The sequence below is a fragment of the Haliaeetus albicilla genome, chromosome 6 (assembly GCF_947461875.1).
Source record: "Haliaeetus albicilla chromosome 6, bHalAlb1.1, whole genome shotgun sequence".
NCBI classification, from domain to species: Eukaryota; Metazoa; Chordata; class Aves; order Accipitriformes; family Accipitridae; genus Haliaeetus; species Haliaeetus albicilla.
Genome location: NC_091488.1, coordinates 45803149 through 45818788, shown reverse-complemented (window position 1 = coordinate 45818788; position 15640 = coordinate 45803149). Strand labels below are relative to the sequence as shown.

Below are 15640 nucleotides of genomic sequence, written 5' to 3'. Positions count from 1 at the left end.
CAGAGTGGGCTGCTGGTTTTGCCCTTCGGTCTCAAATGGAAGAGGCAAAGTAACAGGAATGATAACACTTGCTATTATGCAACACCTTTTCTCTGGAGATGCCAAAGCAGATGCAGAGAAAATTATGATTATCCTCTTTTCATAAGGGGTGAAATTGAGACCTAAACAGATTAACTGATCTGTCCAGCATTGTTAAATATGACACTGGCAGAACCAAGTTCCTTGCTTCTGATTTTGTTGTCCTGGTGCCTGGGCCATGCTGTCTCAGAAAATAAAGATAATATATTGTTACCTGTTGGATTAACTATAATTAATTCTCTTATGATACATGGAGTGGATAGACTTAACTGCAGCCCAAGTATCTCAAAGCCCACCAACACCAGTGTACACTAAAATGCCCAGAGCTTAGTGGTATGAAGATGATCTCAGCAGCTCACATATTTCTGAATGAAGTAGCTGACTTTGCTGGGATCTTAAAAAGCCATACCCTGATTACATTTTTTTTTTTTTAAAAAAGTCACCCAAAAAGTTACAATATCAATACCACTGCAATTTTGCAAATAGTTCAGTGCAACTTCTCACAAAAACCTTGGCAGCATCGGCAGGGGTCCTGGAGAAGGAAGGGTTCATGGAGAAAAACACAGTGAAATATTCTGGGGAAATAAAACCTCTCAGGTTAAACATTTTTTCTTTCAGAGAGGATGTGTCTGTGCTGGGTGAGAGCGGAGTCTAGCAGTCCTGTTTCTCCATATGGTATGCATGATATATGAGGCATCCCATAGATTAGGTTGTATGATTTCTGGCAAAAATAGCAGAACTGGCATTATGTCCTGAAGATTTCCTATTACTTATTGAAATTGTGAGAGATGCACAGTGTAATTTGCAACTTCTTCTTTCCCTGGGGAAGATTTTGCTGCTCTTGTTGCTTTCTGTTTGGAAACCCTGTTTGAGTTCTGTAAGACCTTCTTGTTTTGAAAGTCCTTATAATTACAGACTCGGTTGCCTATAACTACAGCTGCTCCTTAATTTTCTATGACTAGTAAGGCACTGCTTGGTTCCTGCCTGACCCCACAATGTCTTTCTGCTCTTGCTGTGTAATGCTAGTTTCTAACCTACGTTCTCATTTCAAACATATTTCTGGAGCTATATCCTGCCTGCGTCAGGCCTACTACACTTTTTAACTTTCAGACTCCCACTCCCATTTAATTCTGCTTTGTTTTTTCTTTTCTTGATGCTGTATTTATAGATGTCTTTTTTTATCTGCTTCCATAAACCCACTTAAGTCCTCTTAGAACTTTTCCTTTCTTCCTTTCCATCAGAATATTATTATTCAGAATTTAATAGGAAGCTTATAACAAGACTCCTTTGTTCTTTGTGCAAAAGATGTAAATAGCTTTGTCAGCTGCAGCGCATTCAATCTGCAATCACCTTTATCTCCTTTTTCTTTGAAAGGCAATCTTAGACTCTTATGCAAAATAAATTCAACGTAAGCCCCAGGTCATACTGATTTAAGCAACTAGTCCTAAAAACATCTTTAACTCTTCATCTCTACTCTCCTTCACTAACGGTGATCACGCACGTACCCTGGCAACATCAGCAGAGGAATCTGAATCCCTCCCCGCCTCCCTACAATCCCTAGCTAAAGTCCATGGTCACCTGAGCTGCAGGGGTAACTGTTAATTAACTGCTGCACAGAAATGCTGCCCAAAGGGGAAAGCAATATGCACCTATTATTGGGGCAATACACTATGAAGAGTGCTTGGAGTCCTGCTCTGGAGGGAAGTGTAGCCTACTGTTCATGGAGGTGGCTATCCAAGTGCGACCACACAGCCGGGAGGTCTGGAGACCCAGGTTCTACCTGTCACAGAGCCAGGATCTCATTTCAACAATAAGGGAAATGATCTTGCCTGTCAGATCCTGGTTAATCACATCTGTACTGTGGGATGGCTCAAACCTAAGTGCTGAGGCTGGGCTCAGAAATAGGAGTGGAAAAGCCAGCAGTGAGTGGAACAGGTGACCTTGTTCTCTCCTGACTCCTCTGTGCCTCCTGATAGGTTAAATGGTATTTTGTCTGGAGTTTCTTTGCCTCCCTGAAACCATGAGTCAGAGTTGTTTGAAACATGTACTTGAGGCTGTTACCAAATGGTTTTTTTTCTTTCTGGTGGAAGGAAGGAAGGGCCCCACAGTGCTTTTCAGTTAGAGACAGCAGCAGGGATTTTGTTGCAAAGCTCTGTTGATGCTGAAGGGGCCCATGGAGTGAACTTCTCAGAGCAAGGACTGGCAGGTTACAGCTACCAAACTGCTGCCCAGAGGTCCTGCCCCAGTGGGCTTTCTCCACCTTCCAGAAAAATGTCCCCTTTGGGAGCTACTGAGAAGATCTGCTGGGCTCCCTCTCCCTCATAAGCAATAAATCCTTTTGCTCCCAAACCCTGCCCTCAGCCTTTCCTCTCAACACAAACATCTCCTCTACATGATCCCATGCTGCAGAGGGAAACAGAAAGGCATTCCTGCCTCCTTTCCCTTGCCTTGCCTTCCCTTCCCTTCGCTTCCCTCACTTTCACTCCTCACAGGTTAGTTTTTATAAAGAAATATGCATTTGGCACCAGTCTTAAATGCAAGGAAATATGAGGTATAAAATGGCAAGGATAACTTCAGGCTGCCCTGTAAACTCATGCACATTGTAAACACTGTGCACACTTAATCTGCAAACCTAAATCGGTTTATTTTGCAGAGTTTCTCAGATTTTTTTTATGACTGGGAAATAACTACTCTGCTTGTTACTGTCAATAGACAAATTGTCTTTTGCTACAATTGAAGAGTACATCCTTTCATTTTTGGGTTTGCATTTGGCAGATGTCACCCTTAAGGAAATTTAATCTTAAGTTGTTCACACAGTGTATGAATCATTACACTAAACATGAAAACTGTACAGTAAATTGTGTCAGTCCTTTTAAACTCTCATCTGACTTCACTAAGCTGTCTGTACAGGAGTATTTCCAATGTCTGAAGGGCTTCAGGAATTGCATTTGTGTTTTGAGACAACCTGCCAGGTACCTTTAATTTCTTACCACCTAATGGGGAATTGCCATCTCTAACATTAAGCTGTGAAAGAGAGAATGAATTTACATTGGAAAGGATCTTTGGAGGTCATCTGGCCCATGCTCTGATGAAGACAGATCCAACTTGACACAAGCTTCACATGTGCTGGTTTGAGGGGCAGGGATAAGAGTTGGTACCTTGAGACCCCTGTGGATTAGAAACTGAAGCTTTATGCTTGGGGAAAAAAAAATCCAATTTGGGGATATACCTGTGATCCTCCTTCTTTGAACAATTTTCACAAAGGAAAATTGAGCTGTATTTTTGTGTTAAATGAAAATTTTAAACAACAACAAAAAAATAATGCTGGCTGCCACAATCCAATTACTTCTTTCTATTTCTAAAAGTTCCCAAACATGGTTCTTAATATCAGTACACTACTGTTCTGGCAAACACTATTTTAATCAAGTTTTAGAGATCTTTATCATTAATTTTCTTCACATTCAGAGTTTCATAAACGTCATTCTCGTTATGGAAGGAGACAGGAATTGAGTAAACTGAGGCACATGGTTGTTACAAAAATGCTTTTTAAAACACTTCTAAGTAGTCATAAAATAATTGTAATAACTTATTTTGTATCACATCATATTTCCCCTAAAAGGGTACTGTGTGTAAGCTCGTATTCTAAGTTTAGGAAGACTCTTTTCCTGCTGAGTGGTAAAGCTAACATATAAATAACTTGATTATCCCAAACTGCTGCTGATATAAAACCTCCTCCTAAAATATATCAGAAGTCATCACGTGTTGCCTATGAAAACAGACAGCCTTCATGTCTCTAGCTGTTGACTATAAAGCTAGCTGGTATCTTTCTAGATGAAAGGTTCTTGTATTCGAATGGCCTGAATTCCTTCCAAACCTTTGAGCCTCCTACTTTCTATAGGGCTGGTGCCTCTGGGAGGGCAAGAGGAAACACAGAGCACAAGGACTTAACCTGGATTACACCTGAGTACATCCCTAAGTTGCCACTGTTTGCCTCTGCCTTTTCCATTTTCCGCTTTCCACACAGCAGTGCTGCTGGAGACCTGCTGTGACAGTTCCAGGCCACATCCTTATGGCAAAGAAACCTGAGTTACTTTTACACCCACAGAAAAGAAAAACAGTAATAATTTACAAAACTTTAAAAGTACACTTAAACCTTAGAGAAAGCAGTGGGATCAGTGGAGCTCTCCCCAATCATTTTAGAGATTAGCCTCTAAGCCTGTTGAATGGGCTGCGGTAATCTTTTACAAGGTATTTCATAAGCAAACAACCCCACAGGCTATACTGCAACTTTACACGGGGCTGCAGATTTGGAGAGAGCTTCTTGGGATACACGGTGTTCAATTTTCCCAATAGAGTGTGTGGAGTTAGACCCAAAGAGACTCAGGTTTAATCCTGGGTTTCTCATCAACCCTCTGAAACATGACCTACCTCTTAAGCTGCTCCCAAGCCACCTCTCTCCAATTAAGGAGAGCTGGACTGTAAAATGCCACATCCTGTACCCATTTGGCTCGGCGGATTTAATGAGCCATTGTGGTAGAAACAAGGTAATGCCCTCAAGCCACTGAAGACTAATCCATTATTCCTTTTTTCCCCCAAAATGATTCAGCTAGCAAACTCACACCATCAGTTGCACAAATCTGCTCTCTCCTTGAAGGGTTTCTGCAGACAATTTTTCTGACAGTTTTATGTCTCTCATAACTCGGGTTAGCTGTGCTCTGCTGGCTGTGGGCTGGTGCTCTCCCTGCCCCCCACGATAAATGCCCTTTTCCAAGGCAGATGCAGTTACTAATAGTTCAGAACTTTCCTTCTCAGTGGGCTGAAATGGAAGAGCTGCGGGTAGAGCAAAGGCTGAGCACCAAACTCCTCCTTCCCACCCTCTTCTGCAAGTGGGTATATGTGGCCTGGATGGGAAAGAATAAAATAGCTTCTCATGGTCACACCCCTTCAGTGCAAAGTTTGAGACTTGTTTGGTGATGCTGACATAAACTTTCCTGTTTTCTTCCTCCTTCAGGCTGTGTCTGCTGGTAATACTTTAAGAAACAGAAATGTTGGGAGGAGATCGAAAACTTCTCTGACATTTCACTGCTCCTCACTAAATAGAAAGGAAAGAGGCACGATGGTTTCTAGGGATGGCCCCTAGACACAGTGGACAAACATTTCTTATATGCTTTTCCATGATTTTGGCATTGTGATTTTAAATTCCCCTTTAATATCCTCCTTCCGTCCAAACCACCCTCATTCCGTATGGATATATCTAGGTATCAGAGGAGCAGAATGTAATTTCGTATGAACACCCAGTACTTCCAGAGTTTCTCCTACCAAAGCTCTGTATGTTCGGGGCAGAAGTCATGCAATTGAATAACAACATCCTGTAGGACCTCAGTTCAAGGTTTTCTCCGATAAGGGCTGAGAAGCCACTCAAGTAGAGCTTGGGTTTGAGTTAACAGTCAGTGAAACAACACGGGATTTCTTTCAGGGCTCTGCTGCTCGTTTCCTTTTGCACTACACCCAGTTTTGCTCCTCAGATTTTATGAGAACATTAAAATGCCACATTAGTTGCAAATATGATATGGCATAAACAATTCAGTCAGCGTGCTGTTTGAGGGAAGTGTAGAATGGCAGTTGGACTACTGGCAACCAGAAAATTTTTAAGAAGGAGAAATTATGCCATGGCCACAGCAACACTGACATCCTTTGAGGTTAAAATTGTTCTGAGCTGTTCTCTTCTGAAATAATTGCCTAGCTACAAACACATCCAGAACAGTGACTGGCGCACAGCAGAGCTAAACCTGTGCTCAGACAAGAAAAGAAAGGCTGGGAATTGATTTTTGCTGGTGTAGAGTTTCATAACTTGCCTATCAGGAGAAAATGCTTAAGACAGATCTGGATCATATGATGTAGAAAAGACAATACTTATTAAAAAGACTGTGTGAAATACTACCAGGACTTCAAGGAAACCATGACGATAATGCCAGTGTTTCTGTTAAATATATGCCTAATGAGCAGATTAATTTGAGGGACATTTTTTCTTAAACTATAAACATGAGAGTGAGAGGACCTTTCAGGATGATGGATATGCTTTGAATATTACTCCAGTACTATCAAACTCTATACTGAAATGTGATTTTCTCAAAAAAGAGAACTAAAGTGATCCTGTGTTCAATGGAAAAACAGAGAGAATTATAGATGGATGGTCAGCAGGAAGAAGGTTCTCATTCTAGAAATGCCTAGAGAGGATAATTTGTCTGGACCACAGCAAAAATGTCTGCTTGGAGCTATGAACAGACAGAGTGCTTGACTGGGAATGTTTTATTGTCACCCACAGGCTGCTATCCTGCTATCCTTTTTCTTAAGTGGGAAAAATTTGAAGAGTCAAACCACTGCCAGCACGGTCTTTGCTACCCACACCAAGCCCAGAGGAGTCATGCCAAGAACTGGGCTGTGTAAAGCAGTGTGCTCCTGGTGTCAGTGAGAGGTCTAAGGAGCCCCTTCAGCTCCCTTATTCACTGTTTTCTTCCTTATTTCCACTCTTCTTTTCCTAGGAGAATGTTTCCAGCCATGAGAGTGAAAATTACAGGCTTGGATCCTCACCAGCAGTATTATATTGCCATGGACATTGTGCCTGTGGATAACAAGCGATACAGGTAAGCTTTTTAGGTGCAGAGGTAGGAATCTTGTGATAACTTACTGTCAATGGATATGCCGTTATACACCATTGCAAAGGTATGCTGGAGGAGACCGTGTTGATTTACACCAACATAGCTGATTTGACCAGAATCATGAGACACAAACCCAGAGGTTTAATATACTCTCTTGCACTTTCGGATTTAAATCTTGCTCTTTTCAAATAGCAGTTTTTAATCAGGGAGATCCCTGGCATGCATTTCACAATTGACATGATTAGCAACAACTGTCTGAGGAAACTGATACCTGGAATTATCAATGGGGAGTCTGAAGCCTCTAAAGCTACTTCAGCGAGAAAGGAATGGGCAAGTAGCAGCTGAACTAAGATGGGCACCTCAGGTCTGGCCTGAACTGCACTGGGTGATTTTTGTTTTAAAAGCCTTCACTACCCAGTACAGCAGCCACAGGGGATATAGACTCTGACCTACAGCCTGGAGCCATTGAGAAACCTTTTGGTGAATCTCCACTGCTGAGCTGAAAGACAGGAAGAAGAGTTTTCTCTGATATTAATGGGCTTCCGATCCTAAAAAGTACTCTGGAAAACTCATGGTCCTCCGCATCCCAGAAAACTATCCAGACAGAGGTGACTTATCTATACTCATTAAAAGACTCCTGAGAGCAAATCTTTTCCCCAAATAGTCTTGACTGCACCACATTCCAAGGATTCAAGAATTGATCCACTGCTTGAAATGCTAAATATTACATTTTTGCTCTCAGATTGTGCAATGTTTCTCAGGAAAATGCTTTTCCTGGGAAGCATCAAGGTAGCGTCTGATACTCAGCTTGATGTTTTTCCCCTTTCTTTGAGTGTGGTTCTGACAGCATTAACATCGAAAATAAATATGTTGTCTTACATTTTTTTTCTGTCCTTGTTACCTTGTGCAGCCACATAGAGCAAAGTAGCAGTGGAAGGAACAGACTCTTTTTTTTTTTTTTTTGCATTTCTTGTGAAAATACAGGAAATGAGTCACTGTTTGTAGGTAAGGACTGAAACAGCTTAGCAGAGTCAAGTACAGACCCAATGAGGGGCAGCACAGGGCAGAACTCAGAGGTGTCAGCAGGACTGTTTGTGAAATGCCTTTGGCTGAAGGAGCCGCAGGACAGAAAGAAAAAAAAAGTGTCTAGGCAAAGCTGTGGTAGAGAAATTTATGGCATGTATAAGATGGCTAGATCAGGAACACAGAAGATCACAAAAGACCAGGAACACAAAAATTATTTGTTCCTCTAATCCCAACATTTGTAATACTATACAGAATTTCCTATTTTGCAACATTTCAAACCAGAAATTCTGTTTTATCAATTGTTCTAGTGGTATCCATTGGATTTTGCCCTTTCCGGGTGAAGACACATGTGTTTTGCACAGCCTGGCATGGCAGCCAGTGCAGTTTTCTGGAAATCACAGGGTATTTATTAATATTTGCAGAGAGGGCTTTGTTTAACCATATTTCCTAGCCTCTTACTCTGGCTGAGAGAGGGTTAAGGAGTTGAGAAGGCACATGTGGCAGAGTTTTACAGGGAAAATAACTGCAAAGGTGGTTTTAATAAGGAATCAAGTCTGAACAAGTGGCTCAGGGGTAATCTGGCTTTCATTTAGAAGGTAGGAGGTTGCAATAAAGCACATTCTCCCCTGACTGCAAATGAGAGCTTGGGGTGCGTGCGGTAGGGTGACAGGGGAGGGGGAGCCCTGGAAATGTTCCTCCAGTGAGTGAGTGACAACTTCTCTTAGCCATCTCCCCTTCCTCTTCAGGTATGTGTATCACAGCTCCAAGTGGATGGTGGCTGGCAATGCTGACTCCCCAGTGCCCCCGAGGGTTTACATCCACCCGGACTCGCTGGCTTCTGGAGACACTTGGATGAGGCAGGTGGTCAGTTTTGACAAGCTCAAGCTGACCAACAACGAGCTTGATGATCAAGGCCACGTAAGTTAGAAGCTAATCCTGGTGCCTGCTGCCCCAGCCTCACTCCTCTCAGACTCGAAAGGGTGCTGCTGCTCCTTCCGTGCTCCTGTGTCCTGCTGGGCACACGTGTCTGTAGCCACCCTCCAGAATTATGGAGCTTTTTTCCCCACTTCAGTGCTTTTCCTCAAAAAGTTGCCTGACCCTATAGAGCAATAAAGCCCTTTTCTCTCTGCACGTAGCACAAATTTCGTCTCATACATGCTTGTAAGAAAAGGGTAATTTTCTTCATATTAGCCCTTACTCCATCCCTGCTTCCTTGTACATCTGGATGTAGGGTAGAATATTTTGGAAAAAAAAAAAATCCTTTTCCTTCTCCTTTTGTTTTCTCTTCAGATAATCTTACATTCAATGCATAAGTACCAGCCCCGTGTTCATGTCATCCGCAAGGATTTCAGCAGTGATCTTTCTCCTACAAAGCCAGTTCCTTCAGGAGATGGGGTGAAAACCTTCAACTTCCCTGAGACTGTCTTCACCACAGTGACAGCCTACCAAAATCAACAGGTAAAGCTGCATGCTTCAGGCTCCTTTTGTGTTGGGTGTTCATATAAATATCAGTGTGCTCTTCATGTTTGAAACATTAACTTCTCTAAGAAATGTGTAGAGTGTGTACACTTTACAGGCTCGCTGTTTTTTTTCTGCACAGAACGAAAATGCTTGCTATGGCATAATGTGTAGACATGAGGTATCTAGCCAGAAAACCACCTTGCAGATAAGATGCCTGCAGTTTTTACTGTAAAGTAAATAGGTGAGATCAACCATAAAGAGATGTATTATGTTCACATTTTCTTGCTGTCTTATGGTACAAACTACAGTGTCCTGTCCCCACTGTAATTTTAAGGCAATACAACTAGTCCAGATCTGTTACCTCACAGAGAAAACACATGGTTGTGGGTTTTTTTAGCAGTGAAGGAAAAAATTTTAGAGAAGTGCAATCTCATCAGTTTGCTGACAAAAGAAGCCTTTGAACATGAGCAGCAGCAGTCCCTATTGCATATGAACTGAAATTCTCATGCATAATTCACGTTTTATTCAGATCTTGCACAGTTCCCAGTGGAGAGAGTGTTACTATTGACTCCAGATATCATAAGGAAAAAATGTTGCCACAGTGGGATCCTATCTGTAGAGACCTTGACTACTGAGCTTTTTTACTAATCTGCCCTTTTTCTTAAACTAGACTTCATAGCACTAAGAAACATAATTTCAGTGCACACTAGTGTTTGACTACAGAATTCCCTGTCTATCCCTATCTTCCCCAGAGTTATATCTTTAAGAAGAACTTAATTGCTAGGAAAATGTGAGCATTTGAGAATGTAAGTATTTGAGACACCAGCAAAGAAAGGAGATTTGGAAAGGCCTCGCTGTGGCTTACACACATGTGTGCTCTCCTTCAGTGGCCAGTGAAAGATGATGTCCTAGTCTTTGAGGAGATGGCCTGCTTCATTGCTTCTGCAGGCGTGTTTGTTGCACACATTGAGAGCTCCTTATATCCACCCATTCCCTTTGTACTCTCCTTATGTATTGCTCATCTGCCAGCTACCTCTGCCCCAGGGATTCATTAGGCTTCAGACCACCTCTGTCACGCTTTGGGCTCAGTGTGCTCCTCTTCTCTTGTTCGTGTACACATACTCCCTGTTTTATTCTCAGGTGAGAGGTACTGTGCACATCCCATTTCCCTTTCCTGTCAATCTCCTCCTTACTGGGTTGGGGGTTGTGATGGCATTGAAAGGACTGTGTAAGGTAATTTTTTCCCAGCCATGTGAAACAATCTCAGTTGGTGAAGCTTTTTGCTGTGTTAATAGTGTGTCCACTTAGAGAGTGCAAGGTACTGTTATAAGCTAGAATGAGGGTCCAAACTGGCTTAGAAGAAAAATAATCTGTTATCAAGCCTGTTAGGGAAACAGGTTATACAGTTTTCTGCCATAAATTGCAGAGGGGTCTTGAATCAGAAGTGGTGAAGTAAATATTTTTTCCAGGACAACATCTGTGCTTCTGGAGAATGACTTCATGAACTCAGTGGATGTCATTATATTTAGTATTCTTGGACTGAAAGACAGACCCATGTCAAGTCAGCTCAGGGCAGATTGTAATATTTAGCCAATTTGTAACAACTGTGAATTGTAAAAATTTAGTGAATTGTTATAGAGTTTTTATTTTGCGACATGTAAGAGAGAGCACACGTGCTTACAGTGCTCTCATGACTGCTTCTGGATACTCACTCCTAAATTTTTCTCTGTTTGATCCGCTTGAATTGACTTAAATTGGGATCCAAAATGGATCAACCATTCCAGGAGGAAAAAATATTACAACACAATGGTGGATTTGCTGTCATTGCAGCATTTGAAATTTCCTGCCCCCCTTGCCCAAACGCATGTATTCCACAAACTTTTAACTGTAGACCAGACATGGAAAGAGGATAGAGAAGGGAGAATAAATGACAGGAAAGAAGCCTGTCAGTCTTCCCTAATGACCAGAACTATAATTACGCAGGTAAGGGAGGTGCTAAGGGAGGGATCTCTGTCAGGCACTGGCTCTGTAAGCCACCTCACCGTAAAGAAGCACTGAAATTTCTTCCTGTCTCTCTGAATTCCAAGCATTCGGGTGTTTTGCGCCCCTCCACCCCCCATGATTGGGGGGTGGATTTTTATAATACAAATAAAGGAGATTCTGATGGGTTGGAGAAACCTTTTAATTAAAAATAAATTTAAATCCCCTGAATCTGCCTGCATGCCCTCCAGTGGCTGTAAAACTTTGCCTTACCGGGAGAAGCATCTCTGGAAACAATTGTAAAATGTTAGCAAATCCACCACAGGGATTCCCTCTGCTGTAATTCCATCCTCCACAGAACATATCTGCCTCTGTACACACAAGTCCCAGGACAGCTGCAAAGTCAGGCTAGCGGAAATTAAGTTCACAAATTAAGCTTCTGCAAAAATAGGAGCTGCATTCCAGATCTGAGGTTAATACCCAGAGTAAGGGCTTGGTTCTGACAGAAGCAAAACACCTGCAAAGCCGTTTCAGATCAGTCTGTATTAAACTAGTCCCTTTTGAGCAGTTTCAGCAAAAACACCTCAAATTTGATAGGATCTGGAGATCTCGCTCTCTTTTCACTCCAGAGAGAGGGTCTCCAGGACGAGGTGAGGCTGGCAGAGGGAAGCTCTCATGCTGCACCAGGTTGGGGAATAGCTGACAGGGCATATGATACCATGGGCTGCAAGGTCAAAATCCCAATATTATTTTCCATATTTACCAACATGGAATTCATGCCTAAAAATAAAGCAGGAAGGAAGATTCCCCCAAAGCACTCAGTCCAGCTGTCATCTTTGTTCAGAGGAGGGAAAAAAAGAAAAAAAAGATGGTTTCCAGACCAGAAAACCCTTGCAGGGCCACCCAGGTGCTGGCCAGAAGATCAGCACCTTGTGCACGTGGCTGGGTGGCCAGCTGCTGTCTTTGGAGGCTGTAGCCTGCGCTTTGCTTGGCCTCTTCTCCTTTAGCATTGTTTGAAGGTCCAGGAGTGCATCCAGCTGCTGGATATCTAGAGTGTCGAGGCTGGGATAACCCAGATACCAAGCGAACCTGAGCAGTATGCCTGCTTCCCAAACTGCATGGCTGCCGATGAGTTATAGTTCCTGGGGTTTTGCACCTGGGTGCGAGGTGTACTCCTCCTTCGGGAACGGCTTCTCAGCCCCAGCGCTGTGCCAATTTTCCCAATGCTGCCAGGTTTCTGTCTCTGGCACTGTTCATTTGCTAAGCAGATAATCTGTTCATGGATAACGGAAGGGTAACTGTAATATAGGTCTGGGGAAATAAATATGAAAGATCATCGTACAGGTGGTTTGGGCAAGAGTGGTAATCATCAGTAATTTTCATTTGTTGAAAGAAAAAAAGTTGGGAGAGATCAACTAATTCTCTTTTTCTTCCTTTGTAGATCACCAGATTAAAAATTGACAGAAACCCCTTTGCTAAAGGTTTCAGAGATTCTGGGAGAAACAGGTAAGAGGAGCTTATTTGTGTTTCCTTACTGATCTCCTCTCTCCTTCCCCTGATGAGTGCACAGGGCATGCGTCTAGGGCCGAGGAAAGCGTTTTGTGATCCTAATTAATTTTTACAGGAGAAATTTGCTGTAGATTAGTTCTTAGAGGAAATACAAGGACTGTTTTACTTTACCTAAACAGATCCAATGTATAATGATGGCTTCCTTAGAAAATACTTTCCAGGTCAGCCAGCTAGACTGCCCCGTTTCTTTTCAGAAGTCTCCTCCAGTGCTGCTCCTACCTCTGCCTGGATCCTGCAGTCCCAAACCCTGACACAAGGGTTTAGATATTCTTAGACAACATATCTGTGAAGACAGCTTATCACTTTCCTGCTTGACAATATTTTTTCTGTGACTATTTTTTTGCTGTCGCATGTTTAATTTCCTGTTCATTGGTACCTCAGTACTCCTTCTGTTACCACTACTTTCAAGGCTGTTTTCTTCTGTACATATGTTTTGCTGTTAGTTTTTTTTCCTGCTGGATAATTTATTTATTTATGCTCATTTCTATTATTTTCATGTTCCTCTGAGCTTTTCCGTTTGCTGTTGAGAAACACAATTAAAATGTTCTTTAGCATCTCTGATAAGTTATTAGTAAACTGTTCACATATTACTGATATGGTGCCATTGATATCCAAAGAGTTAGATAAAATAAATGACCTTGTAAAGGTACTGTAGAGTTTCTTAAAAAAAATAATTTTTTGTTACTAAAGTGAAGAACAAGAGGTAGAAAAATGGAGGATTGCAGATTGTAAAACAGACAAATAGGTCATAGGATAACACTGTGCAAAATAATGAAATCTGTAGGAGAGGGGACCTAGACAATTTTGTTTGTTCTTTATCATATGTAGAGCTGGCTGAAGGGAATTTTTAGATTTTAATTTTCAGAGGAAATTCTAAACCATGGAGCACAAATGCTTGTTTTACATTAGAAGAAAAAATGAGTTTCTGATATGTTTGCAGGATAAAAGTGCAAAAATGTTCTAGTTTCAAACAATTTTAGTTTTTCTCTAGTGATGTCAAGTTGTTTCACTTTGTTGCTTAATTCTGTCAGGATTTTTATGAAAAGGTTAAGTAGAACACCTTCAACATTATTTAGAATATGTTATATTCTAACAACGCAATAGTAAAACAGGACCTTTAATCAAAAAACCTTATGTATTAGTAAAAGACATTACAGAGTTATCAAAAAAGAATATGAAAGTCCAAATAAAAAGTTTCAACTTTTTCTGCCATTCATGAATCCAGCGGAGTGTGCAGCAGATCTAAATATTTCAAATCTAAATGGGTATCCTTTAAATCAGTGTGACAAAGGCTTTAAACATTAAATTAATTATGGCATTAGACATATATGACTACATTACAAGAACCCTAGGGTTGTAAAGCAAGGCTCTGCGCAGACCAGAGCAAAAGTCGTGTGCATGGCCCTCATTTGCTGTCCCCATGGGCGCTGTAATTCAGTTTTTACTTGCATGCTCTTCTTGTGTGTGTTCACCAGGACTGCTACCTCGTTCACAGTTTGGTACGGGAAGCGTTCAGTGAATGGGCAACTGCCCCATGTTTCCCATCCCCCATTTAAGTGCTGCACGCCCCATGATCACAAAGACAACATCTTACTGACCTAGTGACTTCTTAGCTCAGGTCCTCTGTTCTTACCTTACTGTAGCTATGCAAAAAGATGTTATGGCCCTTACTTAACTCCTGCCGTGAGCGTTAGTTCTGATACTTGAGGCATATGTGACTTTTACTGTGCTCTCCTCTCCTGCACGGGGGAAGTAGTATGTGCCCTGGGTCCAAGGTCTTCCCTGTGTGCAGAGATACAGCTGTGCTGGAAGCTGGGCTTAGAATAGGGATTGATGCAGTTCCAGGTACATGGTGGGCTAGATTAACATGGAAGGCATTAATAAGGTCCTAGCCCAGTGAATTTGGACAGTTTCCTGAAAAGGTTGGGAATTACTGATCTTTGTAGCTCATTGATTTAAGAAAGGGCAGGAAATTGCTACATGGCTGCAGCTGTGGGGAGGGCTCAGTAAGGCTCTCTGCTGATGTAAAGAGGAATTAAAATCTTTAAGGTATTACACATCAAAGAGAGCAGCCTGAGGCTTTAGGAAGAAAAAACAGGCAAAGGTATTTGCAAGCATATATAGCAGTCAGGCGCCTGCCTCACAAGCAGTGGTCTGGCTAAGGTTGCACCGCTGTTGTCAACTAGCCGAGGACACTACCCGCTCCGCTGCTCCCTTGAAAAAGGACCTGTACATAGATGTCCACATAGATGTCCACATAGGAGGGAGAAAAGCATTAAGGTCCAAGCTGTGTGTGGGAAGGACGCTCCAAATGGGACTTTAACACTGCTGGTTGGCTCCTCTTCCCCTCGTGACTTTCTGATCTCATCAGGATCGCTGGTCAACTGGAGTGACGGCTGTGATGCTCCGTAGCTTCCCATGTCCCCACAACAACTTTGATCAGCTACAGTGCATCAGGCTGTAGCTGGAGAACGTCCCACTGAAAATGTAGGCCTCCTTCGGAAAAGAAACGGGGTAGTTTGAAAAAGGGGCCATTTGTGAAGCAGGCAAGCGTAGTATACATCCAAGAGGTTTTCTGTATAAGGTCTTAAACAGGGAAAAAAATAAACAGTGTGGCAGCAGCAGGGGCCACAGAATGTCTGAGACTGCTCTAGGGCATCGTATCCCAGCAACATCAGGATACTGAATCAAAGCCATGGTTAGAGTTTGCCAGCAAATGATGGAGGAAAAAACCCAAACACTGGAAAAAGTAGAGCATGGTGGGGGAAGAGGGGCTCTTAGGCCACTTCTTCTCTAGGACATTTCCTTTCTGCTATGGCTTGAGGCTTTTCCATGAAATGGAGATGGATGTTTTTCTTTTGCTTATT

The 15640-nt window shown here is 42.2% G+C and overlaps 1 protein-coding gene across 2 annotated transcripts in view; it reads left to right on the top strand.

Moving 5' to 3' along the window:
• The window catches only part of TBX15 (T-box transcription factor 15), a 98004-nt gene that overhangs the window by 60702 nt on the left and 21662 nt on the right, over nucleotides 1-15640 (top strand). For both annotated transcript variants that reach the window (XM_069785913.1, XM_069785914.1), the window contains exons 3-6: nucleotides 6621-6722; nucleotides 8510-8681; nucleotides 9054-9221; nucleotides 12646-12710. In XM_069785913.1, coding sequence (XP_069642014.1) covers nucleotides 6621-6722; nucleotides 8510-8681; nucleotides 9054-9221; nucleotides 12646-12710 — 507 coding nt within the window. The remainder of the gene's footprint in view (nucleotides 1-6620; nucleotides 6723-8509; nucleotides 8682-9053; nucleotides 9222-12645; nucleotides 12711-15640) is intronic.